General features: G+C 46.8%; 1 protein-coding gene across 1 annotated transcript in view; it reads right to left on the bottom strand.

Annotated features, from left to right (window-relative positions):
• Positions 1-4,117, bottom strand: part of Slc4a8 (solute carrier family 4 member 8) — a 57,870-nt gene extending 53,753 nt beyond the window's left edge. Inside the window, exon 1 of the mRNA XM_021216851.1 lies at positions 3,890-4,117. Within this exon, the coding sequence (XP_021072510.1) occupies positions 3,890-3,934 (45 nt within the window). The 5' untranslated portion in view covers positions 3,935-4,117. The remainder of the gene's footprint in view (positions 1-3,889) is intronic.
• Positions 4,118-25,292: the final 21,175 nt, after the last annotated feature.

Here is a 25,292-nt window from a genome sequence, read left to right as displayed (position 1 = left end):
TATATTAATATTGCTTAATAATGCTAATTCATAAAACCTCCCTCCTGCTGTCTCCACACCAGCTGTCCCTTACTCAGATCCTAAGGTGTCCAACCTCCTGGGCTTCTCTTCCAGCACTTCCTTCTGGGCAGTTCTGCAAGTGCTGACCAGGAGACTTATGAGGCTGTAAGACCCTGATGAGCTACATTCTGATACATCATTTGTAAGCTTCTCCAAGCACCTCCCAGGGCTCACTCAGGGCCAGGTGCTCCAACACGAGGTTACAGCCGTGGGGTGGATGCACTGCATGGCGTCTGAGGGGGAAGCCTTTCGGGAGAGATGGTTCTGCCCTTCTAGAAGTCTACACTTCAGCTCACCACATTTCAGTTTCTTCATCTGAGAAGTAGAAACTGTAATGGTGTATAATTCTCAGAGCCACAGAAAGAGTGAGCTGGGATACCTGGCTAGGAGTAGCTCAGTCACAGACTGAGGAGGGTTCAACCCCCAGCATTGTAACTGAAGAAGAAAAGAGAGATGAACAGAAAGGGCCGAGCAGGGTGCCTGGCGCACAGAAAGCAGGCAGTGCCATCAAATTAAGGGGAGCATGGGGTAAATGCAGACAGGAGCCTGAGTGGTCCACAAGGGGTGAAGACATGAGGACCCGCGGCAGGTGGTGCCCACAGGGAGCCTGAGTGTCCAATACTGGTGGAGCTACAGGAAGCCAGCCTGGAAGGTCAGAAAGTAATTTCCTCAGTGGATAGGAGGGGAAGGATCCTTCGGCTCACTAACCTGAGCCAAGGTACAGTACATGTGGGCCACTGACTACCTGCAAAGCCTTTCCCACACATCCTGCCTAGTAGACCAAGAGCTCCTAGAGGAGAGGCACTGCTGCCTCTGGCCCACAAGCCATTCGTTTCCAGCAGCTGAGCACTGGCCAGGCACCAGGCAGAGTCAGACAGGACCATCTGCCTCTTCCGGGGCCCCTGGAACTTCCAGCTAAGGAGACAACAGGATATCAAGTCAAATACACTCACACTCACACTCACTCTTTGCTGGGAAGGAACGCAAGGAGAATCCTACGGATGTCTCTGGCTCAGGGGTGGAGGTCAGGAGACACAAGTGAGTCATGAGGCGGAAGAGTGTCCTAGAAAGAGGACGGATACCGAGCTGTGAAGAAGCTTGTTCATCATACCAAAGAAAGGCAAAGCAAGCCAGAGCTGGAGGCCATGGTCAGAGTGGAGGACTCCAAGGAGACTGGCCGAAGCCTTGGCCATGTCACACCTTGGTAAGTCATGGCAGAGTTTGGATTTTATTCTAAATTGCTCAAGAGGCCATTGACAGGTTTTGAGATAAGACACAACATGCTGTAGCTTGTGTTTCTAACACCCCCACCCCCACCCCCCGGCTGTGGGATGGAGGGCAGCTGTAGACAGATATGTCAGAAGGCCCGGGCTGGAGTCAGGATGTGCAGCTGTGGTGTCTCGGACCTCTGCTCTCAACAACTCAAATGGTCTACCTGCTCTGCAAGATCCAGTCTCTCCCACAGGAGTACACAGGAGCTGTGGTCACAGAGGGCGTGGTCACAGGAGGCGTGGTCACTACTTGATACAGCCTGCACCCATTGGCTAACTACCCCCTCCAGCCCCTGCCATTCCCCTCTCAGCCCTCATTCTCCTCCCTTCCTAGATCTCAAGTTCCGGTACCTGACCTCACAGGGCCCTATTCCGCCCACTCCATCACCCACAAAGGTGTCTTAGCTCACTATAAAGAATATACTTACTATGTGCGCAGACACAACGGAAGCAATTCTACAGGCCACCCAAGTGTTACTATGTTCTTGATACAGCCTGCACACATCCTGCAGGTTATAAACAGATCATCTCACACACACCCCAGCCTGATCGGGACCCCATCTTCTGTCTCGAGCCCCCTCACCAGTGACAACTCTTGGTCCTCGGGTAAATATCAGCTCCTTCAGCAGGGGTCACAGTGTCTCCCTATGTTACTAACTCAGAACACACCTAACGTTCATTCCACCGTGGCTCCTGTGGCTGCACCACACTGTCCTTCCCCCGTGGCTGCTCCACATTTGCCACAGGACGTGTGAACTTCCTGTTCTGTTTCCAAGTTCTTCGACCTCCCCTTTCCTTCGGCTGATGTTCACTTTTCAGACCTTTGCCCAAATTTTCTTCATTAGAAACCTCTCCCATGGTCTGAGTCATGCATTCTCTCATAGGACTGTCTGGGACACTGCCAAAGCACCTGAGTTTATAATGACACATTTCCTTTGTGTAGGTTTTTGTTGTTGTTGTTTGGGTTTTTTTGTTGTTTTTTTTTTTTTTTTTTTTTTTTTTTTTTTTTTTTTTTTTTGAGACAGGGTCTCATGATGTAGTCTATGCTGACCTCAAACACACAATCCTCCTGCCTCAGGACTAGGACTACAGTGTTTTTATGGTTGACTTTGGGAAGCAGGGAAGGTAGAGTGGTTGTTCTGGCATGAAGACTTGAATCCAGACTCCCAGTACCTGTGTCAAAGACCAGCATTCGGGGAGGGTGGGGGGACATCACCACAGGCTGTCTGGCCAGCTACCACATGAGTGCTAGGGCGCACACACACACACACAGAGGCATCCACACACAATTCTTACTTCAAGCTGGGGTATGGCTCAGTGGTAGAGCCTTGCCTAGCAAGTAGAAGGCAGTCCATCCCCAGAAACACCAAAGGAAAAAAAAAAAAAAAAAAGCGCTAATTCTCCTCCTTTTCTACCAGCTGGAAGAGGCAAGAGCATGGCCTATTTTTGCTCACTGTCTCCCAAACAGAGGTTGACTATAACATAGCATGTCATAAGATCAGATGGGGAAAGGTTTTTCCAAAATCTTAGATCTATTTTTGTGACTGGCAAGCAAAGATTACTTGCCAGGAAGAGGGGCAGGGTGTGTCATGCCCACTTCGTTCACCACATGCAGGAAGTTCTCCATGCCTCCTCCCAGAACCCATTCCCGATGTCAACATGGCATTTGCTTCCAAGACCCGCCACCCTTCCTGCATCGGTACTAGTCTGTTTCAGTTCCCTTCCCTCCTTCAAACCCTCTTGGCACGGCAGTAACCACACCTGATCGGGGTTTCACAAGAAAGCCGGCGTGAGAATTCAAAAAGCTACTACTCACTGGATATCACACAATAAACTGTGTTTCACAGAGTCCTTAAAACAGCCTTGTGAAGTAAACCGTACACATATTTCCATTTTAATAGATGGGGAAACCGAGGTTCCAAGAGACAGGTAGCTTGCACAGATCGCCGCGAAGCCTATGAGAAGCAGATTGGAAACTGAACCCACAGACCCTTCACACCTAGTCCAATGCTTCCTAACATTAGCCGCCCCTGTTGTTCTAGTATCAAGTACTGTGGACACCCCACGGCTCCCCTGGTTCATGTGCATCCCTGCCCAGAACTTGTCAGCTGTCTGGGCAGCACGGAGGGATCCACAAAGCCGGCTACATTCTCAGGGGCTGTTCCCAGCCTCCCGGTCTTTGCAAGGTTTCCTCTGAGCCACTGAGGAACCAGAGTCAAAACACAAAGACCCGCGCAAGGTCCCTGGATTCCCTCTCGTCCACCTACAACATAACAAGGCAAGGCCAGAAGCCGGTGTGGGCCGCCAACCGGTTCCCGCGGACAGAGGTCACTGCTCCGGGACACCGGGCAGCAGGCGACGCAGGGGATGCTGCAGTGCCCGCGGCTCCAGGCTCGGCCCAAGGTCACCCTCCCCGGCCACCCGGAGCGCCCCCTGGCGTCCCGTGCGGGCCTCCCCCCTGCCCTCCGGGACACGCCTGGAACCCCGGCTGGAGCAGGAGCCGGGCGGTGGGCAGAAGACCGAGGCTGAGCCGGGGAGGAGCGGGAGGCGGGGCCCACCTGATAGCTGAGGACGCCGTCCGACTCGTTGCTCCCGGCGGGCATGGCCGGGCGGAGCCTGGTCTCGCCGGTAGGTTCCAGGTTGAGCTGCAGCAGTCCAAGCCCTGTGGTCCTGTGTGAGCCGATCGCACGCGCGGCGACCCCTACCCTGGATCCAAGGACCGGTCAACCATCAACCGGCGCCACCTTCATAGCCATCAGCCCGCGAGGCGCCCGCAGCAGCCAATCAGAGGGCGCCCCGAGCAGCCAATCAGCGCGCGGAGCACGGGAGGACGCTGTCCGGCGGTACCCTGGACTACCAGGAAGAAGGGAGGAGGGCGCCAGAGAGCCAACCCCCTCCCCGCGCCGGTTGCCTTAGAAACCGCCTCCCCCCCTTAGGGGGCCTCCGGGCTCGGAGGTCCTTCCTACTGCTTGCTAGGAACTGAAAATCCTGCCTCTGTTTGCAGCTGCACCTGACTCTTGGAAAAGTGTTGGGTTTGCCCGTTCTGATTTTATTCCTCGGAAGATGGGTTTTAAATTAAGAGAAATTTTCCCTCCGAAACAAAGATGGCAGGAGGAAGTAATGATGAGAAGAGAGAGCCTTCTAAAATTACTTTTAACCCTTGAGTTAGTGGCCAGATTGAAGAGCATTAAAGAGCTGCAGACTGGAAGCAGTCAAACAGGCTGAGACTCGGGTCTCCCAGGGTCTAAGGTTGACAGCAGACAGTGGGGGTTGAGCTGAGAATAATTTCAACTTGTCCAAAAGACATACTGTAAAACGAATTATTGTTTAGCAGCGGAACTAACCGATCTGAGGCGAGGCTGGAAAGTGAGGAGTAAGACATTCGACTTGATCTGAGTTTAAAAGGAAACAGAGTAGTTAATCATCTGTAGCTTGAGAGAAAGAAAGGGGCCTTTGTCTTCTATCTCTTGAGAATGGAGGTGAGCCCACGCCATTGAGGGGAAAGGGATCGCAGTAATCAATCTGCAACCAAAACTGCAGAAAGGAACATGATCCAGTACATGTCAAAGTTCAACCCTTACGGTGATGCAGGCTCATCTAGCACTCGGGAGGCTGGGGCAGGATAGCAGCAAGTTCAAGCCTGCCTAGACTTCCTGGTTAGACCTTATCTCAAAAAAAAAAAAAAAAAAAAAAAAAATTTTTTTTTTTCAATCTCCACAAAACATCAGTACACACTGTAATCAAACTAAGAAACAAGATTGGGCCTTAATATCTCTGGAGCTGGAGAGATGGCTCCGTCTAAAAAGTTCTTACCATGTAAGTGTGAGGAGCTGAGTTCAATCCCCAGCAAAAATCTCAGTGCTGGGGAAGGTAGAGAAGGTAGCGTTCCCAGAGCTTGCCAGCCAGTCTCAGTCTCAACCAATCCATGATGAGCTGCAGGTTTGGAGAGAGATTCTGTCTTGAAAATAAGGCGGAGAGTGCTGGAGAGATGGCTCAGCAGCTAAGAGAATTTGCTGTTCTAGAGGACCCAAGGTGGGTTCCGGGTCCTACATGGAGGTTCACAACCATCCATAATGCCAGTCCCAGAGACTCTTCCATCTCTTCTGAGCTCCTCAGGGGCAAGAAATGAACATAGCACACAGACATAGATGCAGGCAGAACAAACACCAATGCATATTAAAAAAAAAAAAAATAGCCGGGCAGTGGTGGGGCACACCTTTGATCCCAGCACTTGGGAGGCAGAGGCAGGCAGGTTTCTGAGTTGGAGGCCAGCCCGGTCTACAGAGTGAGTTCCAGGACAGCCAGGGATACACAGAGAGACCCTGTCTTGAAAAACAACAACAACAATAATAATAATAATAGTGGAAAGCTCATCAAACTCTGGCCTCCATATGTGTGCTTATACATGAGTACACACAGCAATGTGTAAAACATGAACATGTGGACATGCACATGTGCACACACACGTGTGCATGCATGCACATCATTATTTTTTTATAAGATTTAAGTATGTGATTATGCTGTTGCTGTCTTCAGACACACCAAAAGGGGGCATCAGATCTCATTACAGATGGTTGTGAGCCAACATGTGGTTGTTGGGATTTGAACTCAGGACCTCTGGAAGAGCAATCAGTGCTCTTAACTGCCGAGCCATCTCTTCAGCCCTCACATCATTATTTTTGATCATCTGTAAGAGGAACCTTATCCAGCTATCATCTCACAGCTATCATCTATGCCTTTGTATTCCACATAATCCCAGAGGTTGCTAGGCATCTAGAAGATTGCAAATATATGTACGTTTATTTCGATCTATTTATAAATGTATTGAGGTCCAGTGAAATGGCTCAGCAGGTGGCGCCGCCACTAGTCACCGAGCCTCATTATCTGAATTTGATCCCTCAGGACCTACAGGATGTAAAAAGAAAACCAACTCTTGCAAGTTGACCTCAGACCTCCGCATGCACAGCGAGACTTGTGCGTGCACACACACCTGCCAGGGTGAAGAGAACAAACATCTCAAGTCTGGGGCAGGGATTTGAGAGTGGTAACACGCAGAGCAGCCACAGTCGGGCCAACACAGAAAACAGCAGTGAAAAGAGCAGTAGAAAGAAATGTTATAATTAGAAGATGCTCTGGTAAGGCTGGAGAGATGGCTCAGCGGTTAAGAGCACTCCTCTTCCAGAGGTCCAGAGTTCAATTCCCAGCAACCACATGGTGGCTCACAACCACCTGTAACGGGATCTGATGCCCTCTTCTGGTGTGTCTGAAGATAGTGACTCTGTTCTTATATACAAAAAAAAAAAAAAAAAAAATCTAAAGAAAAAAGAAAAAGCCAGGCGTAGTGGCACACGCCTTTAATCCCAGCACTCGGGAGGCAGAGGCAGGAGAATTTCTGAGTTCGAGGCCAGCCTGGTCTACAGAGTGAGTTCCAGGACAGTCAAGGCTGAACCAAAAAAAAAAAAAGAAAGAAAGAAAGAAAGAAAACACTGGGAGTGGTGTGGGGAATTAAAAAAAGATGCTCTAGTCAAACCACAGAGAGCTGGTGTCTCAGGTTTTCAGTGCTGTGAACAGACACCATGACTAAAGCAACTCTTATAAGGACAACATTTAATTGGCCCTGGCTTACAGGTTCAGAGGTTCAGTCCATTATCATCAAGGCAGGAACATGGCAGCATCCAGGCAGGCATGGTGCAGGAGGAGCTGGGAGTTCTACATCTTCATCTGAAGGCTGCTAGCAGAATACTCACTTCCAGGCAGCTAGGATGAGGGCCTTAAAGTCCATGCCCACAGTAACACACCTATTCCAACAGGACCACACCTAATAGTGCCACTCCCTGGGCTGAGCATATACAAACCACAACAGCTGGATAATGGGTTCAGACTTTACTTCCTGCTAATAATAATGATAATGATAATAATAATAAAATAAATCGTGCCATTAAAGGTTTTAGGGAGCCATCCCTCCAGGCACCAGGGCCTAGTGAAATAAATGTGCCATTTATCGAAGTAGTCATAGCATCTCTGTTCTTTCTGTCTCACTAATGAGAAAATTGAGTCACAGAGAAACCAAGCAACGTCTAGGTCAGGCCGTCCCTACGCAGGGATTCAATCATTTGTTAATTAAAATGGCTTTCCTGAGAGCTCTGTATCCTGTGTGTTGGGTGCTGGGCAATGAGAAAAGCTCCCCCCTTGGGGCTCAGAACTTAGTGAGGAGACAGGAATCAAGTAGATCGACGAGATCACAGTATGGCAGCTACAGTGAAGGCTGTGACAGAACGAACACGGTAGAGGGCGCTCTGTGGAGCCAAGGACAGCCCCAAGAGACCAGCGAATCAAGGAGAGCCTGTCTGGCTCAGGAGCCCCTTGGACAACGTGCAGCTCCCAGAAGGTGGGATGGATTACAGCACACACTCAAGGCAGAGTGTTCATTAAAGGTGGCTAAAGGTGGTGGCCAAAGGGAGGATGTGCCCAAATGCCTAAACGTGGTTTCCAGGAGTCCTCCCTGGGTCTGATTTTCCTTTAGCTGCAAAGAGGCAGGGCCTGTGGCCCTTGAGGGTCAAGAGCATCATCTTCTGGCCATTGTGTGAATTACAAGGGTAAGTAGGCCAGAAGCAGAGCGTGGCACTGCAGGCTCCTCTCCCAGGGCTCATTTGGTCTTTCCTTCCCAAGCCATAGGGACACACCAAAGTGTCCGGACCATGGGGACAACCTCACCTGATCCAAGCCACAACTCGGTGAGGCAGACTGAGGTAGACTCGGATCCCATTTCACAGATGAGAAACTGAAACTTAGAGGTGTCAGTCGACCCAGGTCACCCACCCAGAACAGCAAGTGCACCGAGAGGCTTGGTCTGAGGTCAGTCCTATCTGACCCCAGAGGCCGCGCGCGCACCCTTCCATACTTCCCTTGGGATGCCTGGGAGCATCCCTGGCTCGCTGGCCTTCCAGAGCTTGCCTCTGCTCATCTCAGCTCTTTAGTGATTCTTACAGTCCGGGAGGAGGAAGCAGATCTAAACCCCTGGATACTCAGCAAGACTCTTAAATCTCTTTCCAGGTAAATACAAGAAGCCCAGAAATTTGCATAGTGTAAACAGACACGGCCAGGGACGAGGTGGCTCTGAAGAGACTCTCCAAGGCTAGGCCATCCGTGTGTAAACACTGTAAAGTACACTTCACACAAATTAAGATGGCCACCTCGTCACTCGGTGTCAGAATCCTAAAGTATGACAGTTGTTCGTGTTTTACCCTCAACCAAAAAGTGTGTGAAATGTGTATGCATGTGTGTGAAGAGTGTGATTGTGAATGTGTGTGCATGTGTGTGTGAGAGGGAGTATATTTGTGTGAATGTGTGTGAGCGTGTGCATGTGTGTGTGATAGTGTGAATGCAAGTGTGAATATGTGAGTGTCTGTGAATGTGTGTGAGTGTGAATGTGTGTGTAAAGTATATGAGTGTGAAATGTATGTGCATTGTGTAAAGTGTGAATGTGAAAGTGTGTGCATGTGTGTGTGAATGTATGTGTATTATGCGAGAGGGAGTGTATTTGTGTGAATGTGTGTGAGTGAACGTGTGCATGCGTGTGCATGTGTGTGTGACAGTGTGAATGTGAGTGTGAATATGTGTGCATGTGTATGTCTGTGCATGCGTGTATGTGAGGGAAAAAATGACAAAATGCAAGAAACAAAACATCTGAGAAAATGTTCTATAATTGCAATAAATTTTTTTCATCAAAACTTCTTTTTTTGTTTGTTTGTTTGTTTGTTTTAGCTTTCTTTTTTGAGACAGGGTTTCTCTCTATAGCCCTGGCTGTCCTGGAGCTCACCCTGTAGACCAGGCTGGCCTCGAACTCAGAAATCTGCCTGCCTCTGCCTCCCAAGTGCTATGATTAAAGGGATGCGCCACCACCGCCTGGCGGAAAACTTATTTTGTCCATCAGTTTATGTCTCTGTCCCCAGCCTTGGCACCAGCCAGGGTCTCCTTGCTCGCCCACATTGGGCTCTCCGGCTGAACCTACACTGGACTTTATGTCTGAGGTGTTTGTTTGTGTCCTCTTTGTCCAGTACTGAGGACTGAACTCGGGGCACATGGCGCATGCTAGGGGTACACTCTACCAACTGAGCTTCATCCCTAGCCCTTCCTGCCCTTTTCAAATTTAAACATTTTGTCTCTTGATAGCCCTCTTAATTACACATCTAAGCCCAAGAAAAGGTTGGGGGAAAGATGGACCTCAGGAAAGACTTAATTAGGGCTTGTTCTCCTGTGTAGTCAGGGAGCATCTCCTGAGGAAGGGAAGCAGGGGGTGACTCCTCTGTCATGCCAGAAGGGTTCAGCAGGTGCATGGTTTGCTTTCAGGCTCTGCCAAGTCACAGCCTATCTAGCAGGATGAGAGAATTCAATTCTCTTTGTTCACAGCATGCTGCCAGCCTGGAACATTGCAAATCACGGAGAAAAAAAAAAAAAAAAAGAAATGCCATAGGGGGTGGGGAGGAGAGAGATCGATCCGATGTCTCTCACTCCCCCTCACCATCAACAGCATCCAGAGAGCTTCCTTGTTCGGACTCTTACACCTTGCTCCAGACTAAGCAAAGCTCTGAGATGAATTGCAGTGGCCAAGACCTGCCCCCCCACCCCCCACCCGTGCCTTCTTTACAGCTCTGATTAAGACAATTAGGCAGAGCAAAGGACCAGAAAGGAGGGGTGGGGCTCAGAACAAAACATAGAAACAGTCTTAGAAAATTGTCACATGCAAGCCAAGAAGGCTAGAGCAAGGGGGCTGTGGAACTCAGGACCTGACGGGAAGCAGGTGTTCACAGAGAACCACTTGGCAAAGCTCTGATACCCGATCTGAGCCCTTTTGTGTTGTGCTAAACACATTTGTCTTATCTGTTTCTAACCAAGCCTAACCCTACTCAGATTTGTTTAAAGTCGGTTCCCTGCATAGCTTATCTTCCCGGGATAAGATCTGAGTTTAACAATATACTCAGACAGGAAGTGCCTGACTCACTTCTAGCCCTCAGGCCTGGCCTAGCCTGAAGGTGGCGGCAAATCCCACCTTGTGTAGAGCATGGAGGAAGGGAGGCAGGGAGACAGAGACAGACAGACAGACAGAAAGAGGGAGAGAGACAGAGACAGAGAGAGACAGACAGAGGGAGAGGGAGAGACAGGGAGAGAGACAGACAGACAGGAAGAGACAGACAGAGGGAGAGACAGAGAGAGAAAGACAGACAGACAGAGACAGACAGAAAAAGAGAGACACAGAAAGACAGAGGCAGACAGAGACAGGGAAAGACAGCAACAGAAAGACAGACAGAGACAGAGATACAGAGAGAGAGACAGAGAGAAAGACAGACAGAGTCAGACACAGAGACAGAGCTTGATAAACTTTAAAGCCACCCTTTTCCTCATTTGTCTTCAATGCACATGCTCATTTTTATAGACTTGGGGGCTGTGGGGAAGTAGAAGGGCTAGCCTGGACCAGTTAATAAGTGGGTTGTTTAGGAATTAAAGATGCTTCAGGATGTCGAGATATCTCAGTGGTTAAGAGCACTGTGACAAATCATTGTTGTGATTTTTGTCAACTTGAAACAAGCTCGAGTCATCTGAGATGACCAGCTCCTCCAGGTTATCTCAGTCAGCCTGCAGGCTAGGCTGAGAACTGATTGATGTTGGAAGTCTCAGCCCACTGTGGGCGGTGCCATACTCCAGTAGGTGGTCCTGGGTTGCATAAGACAGCAAGCTGAGCAGACTAAGGGAAGATCCAGTCCGCAGCTTTCTTCCGTGGTCTCTGTCTGCTTCAGTTCCTGCTTCCAGGCTCCTGCCCCAACTCTTGGCTCTCAGGAGGCAGAGGTAGGCAGATCTCTGTAAATATGAGACCAACATAGAGAATGCCAGGACAGCCAAAGCGTCATAGAGAGACCCTGACTCAAAAATCCCACAAATAGCTAAATATTATGTATAAAATAATTGCCAATGCTTTTCACTTGATTGTGTGGTTTCTTACAAATATAACCAACTCCAGTCGGCCAGAACAGTGAAAATCTCGCTGCCCTATTTGAGTGGTTCACCCCTATCCACCACAAAGCAAAAGCCTGGGCAGGCATCTTCCTATGTCAAATGAGAATGCTGTATCTTTTTCGTGGATTTTCCTTTTTCTTTTTCTTTTTCTTTTTTTTTTTTTAAAAGATTTATTTATTTATTTTTTATATGTAAGTACACTGTAGCTGTCTTCAGACACTCCAGAAGAGGGCGTCAGATCTTGTTACGGATGGTTGTGAGCCACCATGTGGTTGCTGGGATTTGAACTCCGGACCTTCGGAAGAGCAGTCGGGTGCTCTTACCCACTGAGCCATCTCACCAGCCCGGATTTTCCTTTTTCAGTGCTGAGAACCAAACCCAGGACCATGTACTTTCTGGGCGAGCACGCTACCATTGAGCTATCCTACCAGCCCCATAACTGCCACTTTGAAAAGTCCGTCAGGGAGGCATAGAAGCTTACTGAACAAATTCTCCCAACGTTCCGAAAGTTACTCTCACTGCCGCTTGCTCTACAAGCATGACGTCCGACTTAGCTGTAAATCCAGTCCAGGCCAAGCTGCTGCCGCTGCAGCCCCTGAGGCTTTTATTTCCCAGCTAATATGAAGGAAAAGGGACTCGGTCAGGCATCTGGACTGCAGTAAAGAGGACCAGACACAGGATGCGACTCTATTTCCCTTGTGCATCTTTTTCTATCTATGACCTTTTGCCAAACAGAAAAGGCCAGACTCCTTTTATAGAAGGCAGATTTCTCTGCTCTCTTCTGCAGCTCAACAGAAAACAGGAGTATTTGCCAGGTCCACCAGAAACGGCAAAAGAAAAAAAAAAAAAAAAACCAACATAGGGGTTGGGTGTAGCTTGGCAGCAGAACACTTGCTAACGTGGCCAAGGCATGAGTTCAGTACTTGGGATTGGAGCCTATAGTCTTCAAACACACTGGAATCAGATGTGATGGGTCACGCCCATAAGCCCCACACTGAGAAGCTGAGGTGGATGTAGAGTTTCAGGCCATGCTAAACTACATAGTGAAGCCCTATTAAAACAAACAAAAAGCCCTCAGCTGTGTTAGGGGAGTGGGGGGGGGGGCTAGAGTCTACCCACTAGAGTGAACCCATTAAGTTACATTGTAACCAGTGTGTCCCTTTGGCTCTTTAGTATTCCTTGCCCTTAGCATCTGAGAATAGTTTGGAAGAAAGACTTAAAAGTCTCAAAAACCAGTTTTCTGTCTAATGCTGTTTCTTTTTACGATGTCCCACGAAATGAGCCATCCAGACATCCTAGGTTAGCTGTCCTGCAGAATCACACTGACCATAGGTGGCAGCCCCTTCCCAGGACCAAGTGGACTTATTGAAACTTCCACTCTTTCCAAATCATCTCTCTGAGGTGCCAAAGAAAGTGTCCACTCATTCTTAAAGGCGTGGCGGCCAGAGCCTTTAATCCCAGGACGCTAGAGGCCAGCTTCCTCTACATAGTGAGTTCCAGGCCAGCCAGGGTTACATAGTAAGACCCTGCCTAAGAGATAACAGTAAAATCATTTCAGAGTAGGTCTTCCTCTTCATTTAAACTTTTCTAGACACACTGACAGATTTCCATGGTGACTCCTTTGTTTGTTTTAGAGACGGAGTTTCTTTGTGTAGCCATAGCTGTCCTGGAACTCCAACTGCCTCCGCCTTCGAGTGCTGGGATTAAAGGTGTGCACCTCCACATCCATAATGTTTCTTAATCCCATCAAGCTGATAATATTAGCCATCACAGAAGCCACAGTCTTTGTGTCTGGCCCCTGTCATTAACTAATCTCAATGTTGCTTTATGGTTTCTATATTCCTTCAAAAAGGTGCTTAGGGGGCTGGAGAGATGGCTCAGAGGTTAAGAGCATTGACCAATCTTCTGAAGGTCCTGAGTTCAATTCCTAGCAACCACATGGTGGCTCACAACCGTCTGTAATGGGATCTGACACCCTTTTCTGGTGTGTCTGAAGACAGCTACTATGTACTTACATATAACAATAAATAAATCTTTGAAATCTTTGGGCCGGGCGAAAAACCAAAAAAAAAAAAAAAAAATCTTTGGGTCAGAAGGGAGTGGAGCCAGAGCAAGCAGAGGTCCTGAGTTCAATTCCCAGCAACCACATGGTGGTACACAATCATATGTACAGCTACAGTGTACTCGTATACATAAAATAAATAAATAAATGGGACTTAGAATTGGGGATACGGTTCTGAGTAGGATGCTTATCTAGTATGGAATTAAATACATGTAATAATCTTTATAACTGTGGGTATGCTAGTGTTAGAATGTTCTAATGGTTTTGGATTTTTGTAATTTTTATTATTATTATTATTATTATTATTATTATTATTATTATTATAGCACTCACTAGGCTGACCTCAAACCCTTTTCTATCAGTATTTTATGTGTATGGACATTTTGCCTGCTTGTATGTCTGTGTATCACATATATGTAGTTCCTGGGGAGGCAAGAATAGGGTGTCCGGATACTGTGTGTATATGTATGTGTGTGTGTGTGTGTATGTTTGTACGTGTGCACACACACATGCAAACATATGTGCGCATGTGTATAAAGGCCCGGGGTTGACTTTGGGTGTCCTCTATAGCTTGCATTTTTGGGGTAGAATCTCTTCCTGAGCATAGCTCGCAACCGTGCAAGGCTAGCTGGCTACTGACCGTGGTGATCTGCCGCTCTCCTGCTCCCCACCTTGGAGTCACAGACCCTCACCAGCAAGCCCAGCCGCTCCATGGGTGCCAAGGATTTGAACTCGGGTCCTTGGGCTTGCACATTCACCCACATTTCCTTGGTACCTTTTGATATCATTTCATTTATTTGTAGCTGGAGCTATCTCATTGGACAGAATTCCCAGTGAGAAGAATGCAGATTCTCTACCTCTTCCAGTCCATTGATATGGAAACAGATGTAACTATGGCTGCTGGTATCTGTACCCTGTCTTGGCTGGTTTTTCATTAGTTTTTTTTTTTTCCAACTTGATGCAAGCTAGAGTTATATATGAAGAAGAACCTCAATTAAGAATATGCCTCCATCCTTAGATAAGCCTGTACACATGTCTGTTGGGCATTTTCTTGAATATGATTGATGCGCCAGGCCTGCCCTGGCTGCATAAGAAAGCCATCGAGCGTGCCATAGAGAGTAAATCAGCAAGAGACCAAGTCAATGTTTGTCCAAAGTGTTTGCCTCCAGGTCTCTGCCTTGAGTTCCTGCTCTGACTCCCTGTCATAGTGGACAATAAGCTGTGAGCTAAAATAAGCTGAAATAAGCTAAAATAAACCCTTCCCTCCCCGAGTTCCTTGTGGTTGTGGTGTTTGACACAGAGACACAATCCAGACTAATATGCAATACCACCCTGCTTCCCACCTACTTCAGAGAAAGATAGGAAATACACCCATCACCCCCTTACCTCATCTCTGCTGTTTTCTGTCCTCTCCGTCTCCAGGGAGACAAGTTTGCGCAATGCTACGTAATCTGCCACACTCAGGGCGCATTTTGCCATTTTATTTAATTTATTATAGATGTTGGGACACGGCTCTGTTTTTCTGAGCAGGTCCTCTCTCTACCATTCATTATCTGCAATTAACCCTCGAACTGATAAAAGCCAGAATTTTTCACTTTTTTTTTTTTAACAGATAACATTTACTCATGTAATGTGACTCAAAAACATTAAGAATGGCATTTTGGGTTTTGTTTTCCTGTTTCTGTTGTCTAGTTTGAGGTCAGGTGTGCTAGAGTTTATAGAGAAGAGCACCACCAAGGTGAGTAGGGCTGTAAATCCCAGCAGCTGTGGGCAGGAGGGGAGAGAAGAGGAAGAGAGAGCCGTGCTGCTGGCAAAGCAGCCACACCGCAGAAAGTGCGAAGGGGGTGGGGTTGGGTTTAAGTTTCAGAGAAAGTCTGGAAACGCCCTGACTACCAGAGAAACATACATAAGGCTCTGGCCAGCATCCAAAAGAAAGGATGGGGAGAGAGAATGAAAATTAACAGGCAGGACCACAGATTCACACAAAGCAGCTTACAGCAGGGATCCTTGTGTATCATAGAGGAGACCTCACAAGGGCCTCAGGGAATAAGACGTTCCACAGGACTGGCAGCAGGGCTGAGCCCGAGCTCCTAGAGAAATGGAGCCCGTGATTTCTCAAAGCAAGAGATTTGCCCCGTAGCACGCCCTGAGGTAGAGACGGCACAAGGCTCTCCTGGGCTCCCAGGTAAGCACTAGAGAAAACAGGAATGTTATCCACCCACAATTTTTTCTCTCAGAGAAGGGGTTTGCACCTGTTTTCCACAAAAAAGGCTGGGCGTGGGTGCTGTTTATAGCCTGGTGGTCTTTTGCTATCTGCAGAGCCAGGCCTCCCCTGAACCTTCCAGATTCCTTCGTGTTGTCTCTCAGGTAATAGAACCAATTCTTTCTTTCTTTCAAGAATTATTTATTTTATGTACACTGTAGCTGTCCTCAAACACACCAGAAGAGGATGACAGATGGTTGTGAGCTACCATGTGATTGCTGGGAATTGAACTCAGGACCTCTGGAAGAGCAGTCAGTGTTCTTAACCGCTGAGCCATCTCTCTAACCCTAGAACAAGTTCTTATAGAAGAGGTCACAGGTACTCTGAAAAAGAGTCTACTATTCTGTGCTTATTCCAGGCCCTTATCCTGAGTATCGCCAGTCAGTAGAGCATTCTTATGAGAGGTCACAGGTGCTTTGCAAAAGACGTGCCCTTTGCAAAGGAGTTTCGATGTAGTTGTATCTTAGGCTTTGCTGTGATAACTGTCAGAAGGAAACTTTTCCCAAGTTAAATATGTCAAAAATAAACTGCTCAGGGTCAGACTCTGGAGTTTTGAACCAGCCCAGGAAACTAGGTTGTGCTGAACTGGATTTCCTTCTTGACTCTGTTGGATCATTTAGCTGTCAGCCATTTGCAGGGGCACCCCCATCCCCCACCCCCAGGGACTTACAGTAGGTGGACTCTTGAATGTCCTGGACCAGCCTCTTGCTTTCTGTTTTGAAGACCATCTCCAATCACAGCAGAAAAGCCTCCAGCTCTCTGGCCTTCCAACCATCACTGAAACTTACCTGGGAATTTGCTTGGTTCACAGCCTAGAAGGACAGCAGGTCATTCTGGCAACATTTCCACACAGGTCCAGTAAGTCACCACTCAGCTCCCAAGATCCTTCCCTATGCCCCTAGGAACATCATTTCCGACGTGTTTCATGGAAGCTTCTGCCTGCTTTCTCCTCTCTGGGCCTGAACTTGAGTGTACATGACTCTCTTATTGTTTGTAATCGACTTCTCAGTAGCAATGTTGGTATAGGTGTTAATGTTATTTTTAGTGAGACTCTTTTAGTTCAAAGTGCTAGAAACAAACAAATTTCAACCATTCAATGGAATTCTCATTAAAATGCCAGTGCCGTTCTTCTGAGAAATAGAAAAAAAAATTCTAAAATGCATAAGCAATGTTGAAAGAAAGAAAGAAAGAAAGAAAGAAAGAAAGAAAGAAAGAAAGAAAGAAAGAGAAAGGGGGAGGGAGGGAGGGAGGGAGGGAGAGAGAGAGAGAGAGAGAGAGAGAGAGAGAGAGAAGCCAGGATATGTTTGCTAGAGCCAGGTATGGTGTGGTGGAAGAGGGTGCCTCTGCGGCCCATGCTGAGACATCCCTTCCCCCTGAGGTACCAGATATACATAAACAGCTATAGTATGGAACAGAGTTTATACTAGGGCATGGGAAGGGGAGTTGAGGAGGGAGGGGAGATAGAGAAAGTAGAGGGGGGAGGCTGGCCAGGAACACATGGAGAGAGGGGAGGAGGAGGGTGGGGAGAGAGGGAGAGGGGCAGGGAGAGAAAAGGGGCAGAGAGCTAGGAAGGGACAAGCAGCCCCATTTATGAGTTGGCATACCTGGCCGTTGCTAGGTAACTGTGGGGCGGAGCCTAGAAGGAATACTGAACAAGCACCAAAGACAAATAGACACGATAGACGAGTGTCCGACGAGAAGGCTGACTCTGGAAGTATGGTCATGTCTTACTTTAAGTTCTACTACAAAGTAATGAACACAGCTTGATACTGGAGCCAGACCAGACCGGCAGGCAGTGTTTGCAGGGGGGCTGCTGTAGCAGCCGGAAGTATGACAAACAAGCCACAAAACACTCAGATAAAAGACAACTTCAAAACAAAGAACACCAGAAAAGCTGGATGTCCACACAGAGAAGACTGAAAACAGTCCCCTCACACTGTACAGAAATCACCCCAAATGGATCAAGAGCTCAGTATAAGAACTTAAACCTTTGGGGGTTGGGGGGCGGGGAATAGAGAAAAATACGTCCAGACGTCGTTCTGAGAGGGACTAACCGAGACCGGGGTGGGGGTTGGGGTGAGGTGGGGGGGNGGGGTCGGGTCGGGGGTCGGGGGTGAGGGTTAGGTCAGAGCCTGAGGGCTTCTCAGTGGTTAGAGCATTTGCCCTGCAAGGATAAGGACCTGACCTAGATCCCCAGAACCCTGAAGGTTGGAGGAGTGAGAGGAGCCACACTTGGTAGCAGGAGTTCATGAAACTAGACAAGTTCCGGTGTTCAGTGGCCAGCCTGCCCAATCTACTTGGTATGTTTCAAGCTAGTGAGAAACCCTGCCTCAAAAATCAAAGTGGACTGTTGGTGAGGCGTTTTTGTTTTTGTTTTGTTTTTGTTTTTTTCTAATACTATTGTGTCCTTTTATCTCTGACTCCCTTCCAACCTTTATTCTACCCAGGTAGGAAAGAAAGAAGGTTAGAGGGGAAAGGGAACGTAGACCTCTTTAAACTACTTCCTGTTTATTAAGGGTATTGGGTTCCCTGGGGGCAAATCCAATCTTCATCGTCAAAATATCCAGCAGTACCACAACCCAGCAACAGCAAACACCACAGCAAATGCAGCAGTGGGGCAGCAGCTGCTGCCACAGTTCTCTCAGGGCTCTCCCATTTACAGCCTCTCCAGAGTCCCCAGAGTTAAACTATCTGAAGCTGGCACGACCACGCCCCTGCCAGTGCATGACGCAAATCATAATCACCTGCTGCTAAGCAGCCTCTTATCCCACACCTGAGATTAAAACAAAAACATATTCACACAACATAACTGAGTTTTTAAATAAACCAAAATTCTCACTGCCTTTCCCCATTTTAGTCTACAAAATGATGTTTTCTCTAATATTAATAAACTATTACTATAAACAAATTATGAGAACTGTCAAATAAGAATTATATTTACAATCTCCAGTCCATATGTATTTGGTAACCTTGGAGAAAGTACTCCACTATCAGTCTTTTCCTGGTGAGCCCGAAGTTTTGCACCTAAATCACTGTCTTGCATTTAACACCTTTCAAACATCTTTTTAGACCCTACACATTTTCTTAACTCCTAAACAACTTAAGCTTAACTGTGAGATGATAACTATCTACTCTTCAACCCCATCAGAGACCTGAGGAAGATAAATTTTACCTGAGTAACCAGGAGGTACAGAGCAGGTAGCTTTCAAACTATAGAAATGTCAGAGTCTGCTGGCTGCCTGGACAGTCACCCAAGGTCCTTCTGTATCCTTGGAGCATCCATCTTCAGTGACAATCCCAGAATATCTGACAGACTTTTCTGTGAAGCAGGAATTTTGAAGGACTAGCCTACCTTATCTTGGCAAGGATGGGCAGTCGATGTCCCAGTGTCCTGCTTGTCCACAGTTTGGACAGCATGCTGTCAGCTGTAGGGCAAAGGCAGCTCTTTCTCAAGTGGCTAGCTTTGCAACGTTTAAAGCAAACTACACGTGGAAGTTCTTCATGCCCATCATGTTCTGTGAGGTAGATTTGGAGGTGTTACCAGGAGCAGATGTGTCTGTCAGAAAAGCCATTTATTATTATAAACATTTTAAATGCCTTATTCTGTAGACCTCTAAAGTGTTTGAAGATCAGATGTCGATCTCAGTATCTCTGAATAGACAGATGTTGCTTGACTCTACCTGTTTACTATCTGCTTAACTCTGAAAACATATTCATGAGGCTAAATAAAGCTTATTTTTGTAATTAACTAAACTAGTACCTAACACGTTTACACGTAAGATTGTTTATAGGTGACTAACAAGTAACTTGCATTTCTCATTATAGTAAACAGTTTGCAATAGTAGCTTTCATAAGAATAGAACTTTAAATTACATTTTCAAAAGAGTTGCATATGTACAATACATTAAGGCTTAGCAAAATATCCTTAAATTTCAGTCATATTCAATCATCCATACCAATGTAAAATATTTGAGGCTAGTAGATTCAATAATTTACTTTTTATTCTATCATCCTAAACCTCCCCCCTTTTTATGATCCCCTTTTCCCTAAAACTAGATAGGAGAAAAAGAAGGATAGAGGAGAAAGAAAGCCATCCCTGTTTCTAATCTCCTTGACTTTGTTTCCTCCCTGACCATGATCAATACAACTAATAACCAACCCCCCTAAATGACAACAAACATCGGTGACCCACCGAATGACCAAAACCCACCCACCTCTTGGGGATGGGAGCATTGTGTTTTTAAAATTGTTTCCTGCTGTCTGGGAGTGAAGGCATCTTTCCAAGACTCTAAGAAAATTGGGATATTGGCCAAGTCCTGCAAGAGCTGGCCAAACTATTTGCTGTTTCTGTGGGATAGGAAAGTGCAGGGCTTAACTGAAGTCCTGACTAAAACAGCCTGGGAGGCTAGACCATCTGACCTACCTGTTACAAAGTTGATCTAGATGCAGACTTTTGAGGCCACAGGAACTGAAGCCATCTGTGAGGCCACAGTAACTGAGGCCGTCTGTGAGGCCACAGTAACTGAGGCCGTCTGTGAGACTGGATCACCTGGGCTACTTGCTTTGTCTTCTTTGGTGTCTGGTCTTTTTGCTCTGAAAAAAAAAAATTAAGGTAATATACATTTCTGCATTAACACATTTACAGAATGTGTGGGGTGCACAATTCAGCTAAAGATGATTCGCAATGGCCGGGCCGTGGTGGCGCATGCCTTTAATCCCAGCACTTGGGAGGCAGGCAGGCAGATTTCTGAGTTTGAGGCCAGCCTGGTCTACAGGGTGAGTTCCAGGACAGCCAGGGCTATACAGAGAGACCCCAAAGGGGGTGGAGGGAGAAGATTCTCCATGTTTACGCAGCCGAAAGGCATCTGTGAACTTGTAAGCCCATTTGGACTGCTTAACTGAACTGTAATTATAGATCTTTATACCATATGAGAGGGTGGAATATAATAATAAGTCATGAGACTCTGTAGCCGACAAGATGTATTGGCTTTGCAGAGAGGAGGTCTTCTTTGGTCAAATCTAATTTTTGTGGGTTTTGGTGGTGTCTTGGGGTGTCCACTGCTGTGAAGAGACACCATGACCATGGCAACTCTTATAAAGGACAACATTTCATTGGGGCTGGCTTACAGTTTCAGAGGTTCTGTCCATTATCATCAACGCAGGAAGCATGGCAGCATGCAGGCAGACACAGTGCTGGAGGAGGAGCTGAGGGTTCTGCATTCTGACGCAAGGGCAGCCAGGAGACTGTTTCTCGAGGGCGGGGCCGGGAAGAGGGTCAGGGTCACACTGGCCAGACTGAAGCACATATGAAGACTCAAGCCCCCACCTCCACAGTGACACACTTCCTCTAACAAGGCTACACCTCCTCTAACAAGGCCACATCTCCTAATTAGTGCCATTTACCATCACCAGGCATTTTCAAACCACCACAGATGGTAGCTGTATTTTTTTCATTCCCTGTAGACACAAACTGCATCCCCATCCCCAAACCACTGCAGGCTCCAACTCTGATGCTAGCACATCCTTATGGTATATAAGTTGCTCTAATTCCATAGTTTGTTTTTTTTTTAATAACCCAGTGTCTCTTGGCTGCTGTTGTTCCTTTTTTATCAACATTAAGAAAATTTAACATTGGGCTGGTGAGATAGCTCAGTGGTTAAGAGCACTGACTGCTCTTCTGAAGGTCCTGAGTTCAAATCCCAGCAACCACATGGTGGCTCACATCCATCTGTAATGAGATATGATGCCCTCTTCTGGTGTGTCTGAAGACAGCTACAGTGTACTTATGTATAATAATAAATAAATCTTTGGGCTGGAGCGAGCAGAGGTCCTAAAATTCAATTCCTAACAACCACATAAAGGCTTACAACCATCTGTAAAGCTACAGTGTGCTCATATACATAAAATAAATAAATCTTTTAAAAAAAAGAAAATTTAACATTAACAGATCACTATTTAGTCTTCCTTTTGTTTATTAAGCATATCTTTTAAAGTGCAGTTAGATCTTTCTACAACTGCTTGTCCTGTAGGATTGTGTGGTATACCCATAATGTGCTTTATATTATAATATGTAACAAATTACTTCATCTTGCTGGAGACATATATATGCAGTGACATTGTCAGTCTTGATTTGTGCATGAATTCCTATAATATACATTACTTCCAGTAAATGTGTAATTACAGCATCAGCCTTCTCAGAACTCAAAGCAGTTGCCCACTGAAACCTTGACTATGTAACAATGGTATGATATATATATATATTTTTTTTTTTTTCTTAAATTCTGCCCAGTGAAACACATCCATCTGCCAGATTCTTTTGATACCCCTTGGATTACTGCAGTGGGTAATGGAGTTTGGTTATACAGAGAACAAATAGGACATTTTCTTACAAATTCCTTGACTTGTTGCCAAGGAATAGAAATTTTTTTCTTTAAACCTTTACTGTTAATATGGTGGGGTGGGGATGGTTTCAAGAAATTTTGAGGCTTCTAACACATTCCTGTTAATAATTGGTCAATAATCTCCTCATTTCCTTGTGCCAATGGACCTGGAAAACCTGTGTGAGACTGAATATGAGTAATTTATAGTGGATAGTTTCTATTTCTTATTGCCTGTTGCAGTTGCATAAATAACAAGATTAATTCTCAATTATCAGGAATAAATTCAGCAGTTTCTATCTGCAAAACAACTCTTTATGCATATGGAGAGTCCGTGATTATATTAAGAGATTCAGGAAAATCTAATAATTCCATAATAATTGCATATAGCTGGTTTTTTAACTGAAGTATATGGGCTTGAATTACTTGGCTCGTTTTGTCTCCCTACTTATTTGCATCAGTGTAGAATGTAGGTGCTTCAGGAATTGGTATTTCCTCTCTCCTCTCTCCTCCCTCCTCTCTCCTCCCTCCTCCCTCCTCCCTCTTCCCTCCTCCCTCCTCTCTCCTCTCTCCTCTCTCCTCTCTCTCTCTCTTCTCTCTCTCTCTCTCTCTCTCTCTCTCTCTCTCTCTCTCTCTCTCTCTCTCTCTCTCTCTCTCTCTCTCCCTCTCTTCTCTCTCTCTCTTCTCTCTCTCTCCCCCTCTCTCTTCTCTCTCTCTTCTTTCTCTCTTCTCTCTCTCTCTCCATAATTTTAATTTCTTCCTTGCAATTCCAATCTATAGAACAGAGATGCAAAATGAATACTTGAGAAATCCCTCCCAAGATCATCCCTTCTGGTCCAAGGCAAAGGGCCATGAACATGGTTACTTTGTAACATTGAACTTTGGGGGCTAGGAATAAAACCGACCATTCTCATCCTCAGCAAAATAAGCCAGATTCAAATGTTTCCTCTGTGACTCATAGAGCCATATAAATATACAGAACCATCTATGCATCTATGATATGACAGTAGAAGAGAACTTGCCTGGGGGGGGCATGAAGGGGACTAAGAGGAGGGGGAAGGGAGGGACGGGACAGTGTGGGCAGCTTGTATATAAATGTCCTATAAAACCTGTACCCTCTAGCTGCAGTGAATAGACACCAATAGGAAATATTTACATGGAAAAGTCAAAGGGTACGGAGAAAGAACATGAAGTGGAACAAGAAATATAAGAATAATAGACTTGGGGTGCAGTCGGATCTGAGGTGCCAGAAGACACCCCTAGGGTCCCCCCAACTCCTCACTACCTTGCTTTCTCGGTATTAGAGCTGTGTTGTGTCTGCTTCTCCCTATGTGTATAACTGTGAAGATAGCCACTAACCGCCCTGAATGTCCACCCATACTTTCCCCAGCTGGTGATTCCACCCTCAGTGCTGGGATAGAAGAAGCACTTGCTTCTTCCTGATTGTCTCAGGATATGTCCCAAGGAAGGCTGAATGACCTGCCTCCAGCAATGAGCAGACCCTTCCTTAGCCAGTCACATGACCAGATGATCATGCACCCATCCCTGCTGATCCGTGCTTCGTGTGCAGGCAGGTGAATGGAAAAGCAAGGTCTTCATATAAGGCTGGCTCTGTTCTCATTCACAACCAAGCTCCCCAGGCTGTGAATGAAGTTAGCTTCCACAGACCAGCTGGGCAATGATGGCACACGCCTTTAGTCCCAGCTCTCAGGAGACAGAAGTATGTGGGTCTCTATGAGTTTGAGGCCAGCCTGATACACAAAGCAAGTTCCAGGACAGGGACAGCTAGGGCCATTACACAGAGAAATCCTGTCTCATAAACAAAATAAATTCCACAGACCAGCAACTCTCTGTCCCGTTTCACAAAGCTCAAGCCATTACTAAGCCGTAAGGGTCTATAGCAATGGTTCTCAGCTTTCCTAATGCAGCAACCCGTTAAAACAATTACTCATGCTGTGGTAACCCCCAATCACAAAACTGTTTTGTTGCTACATCACAACTGTAATTTTGCTATTGTTATGAACCATAATGTAGATATCCGATATGCAGGATATCTGATATGCTATATGAAAGGGTGGTTCAACCCTTCCCAAGGGGCCGCAACCCACAGGTTGAGAACCACTGGTCTATAGTGTAGCTTCACACCCCTCGAGGGTTCACACCCCTTACCTTCCCTCTGGCAGAGATCACTGTGGCCAGTCCCCAAGAATGAGAAGTCTCTAGGGCCCTCTGGCTATGACTGCTGCAGGTTGCATGAATTGCACTTGCGCAAGATTAGCTCATTGCACCAGGTATCTGGACCATAGGTCTGCACCTGCCACAGGAAGTCTGCACGGAAAAGACCCTATTAGCTAACAAGGGCCTGCCAACTGTACCACAGATAAGGGCACCAACTGCTCCAAGCTAAGGACTTTAGACTTGGTGGCAACGCCAGAGTAACCCAGTTATTGCCTTATAAGGAACTCTATTTGCTATGAGGCTTGGCACACCAGGGATACAAAGCCAGGGCACAGACAGCCTGGCAGGCACCTTGCCATCACCCCTACTGTCAGCCACTTTCACCAAACCCAAGGGGTGCTTCCCTGTGAAGTGAATTAAGAGGCCATGTGGAGCAGGCTCTGCTCTCTTGGATGTACCCTTGTCCTAACTTTTCCTCTGTGTTAGTTGCTTTGGGAGCAAACTCAAGTGAAAGAATGTTTTTATTTTTAAAATAGATAGATAGATAGATTGATTGATTGATTGATTGACTGGTGTGTGTGTGTGTGTGTGTGTGTGTGTGTGTGTGTGTGTGTGTAGACAAGAAGAGGCCTGAGCTGGAGTTGCAGGCATTTGGCGTTGCAGGCAGCTCTGAGCCTCCTGACATCGGTGTTTGGAATGGAAGTCAGGTCCTCTGCAAAGCAGCAGAGGATCCTAAAAGCTCAGCCGTCTCTCCAGCCCTAGCCCCACGAATGAAAGCACTGCTGGCCATAGCTGTCCAACCTAACTTCCAGATTTGACCAAGCTCTCCAGGGAGCTATGGAAGGTTTTGTCCATTCTCTGACAGTGAGGAAGTGAAAGCTCTCCATTAGAACCTCAGGCACAGATTTAAAAGGCTGCATACAGTTCCCTCTGAGCCTTTTCTCAGGCCCAGGATGTTCAATGGCCTTTAGTGACTCTGAGTCTCCTTGGAGAAATGCCTGTGTTGCTGCTGTAGCTGAAGCCAGGACACTCACTCCTCCAAGCTCTGTCCGTTCCATACAGCACGCAGA

Source organism: Mus pahari, chromosome 17 (assembly GCF_900095145.1).
Source record: "Mus pahari chromosome 17, PAHARI_EIJ_v1.1, whole genome shotgun sequence".
Classification (NCBI taxonomy): Eukaryota; Metazoa; Chordata; class Mammalia; order Rodentia; family Muridae; genus Mus; species Mus pahari.
Note: the sequence above shows the minus strand (reverse complement) of the source record. Positions and strands in the feature narration are given on the sequence as shown.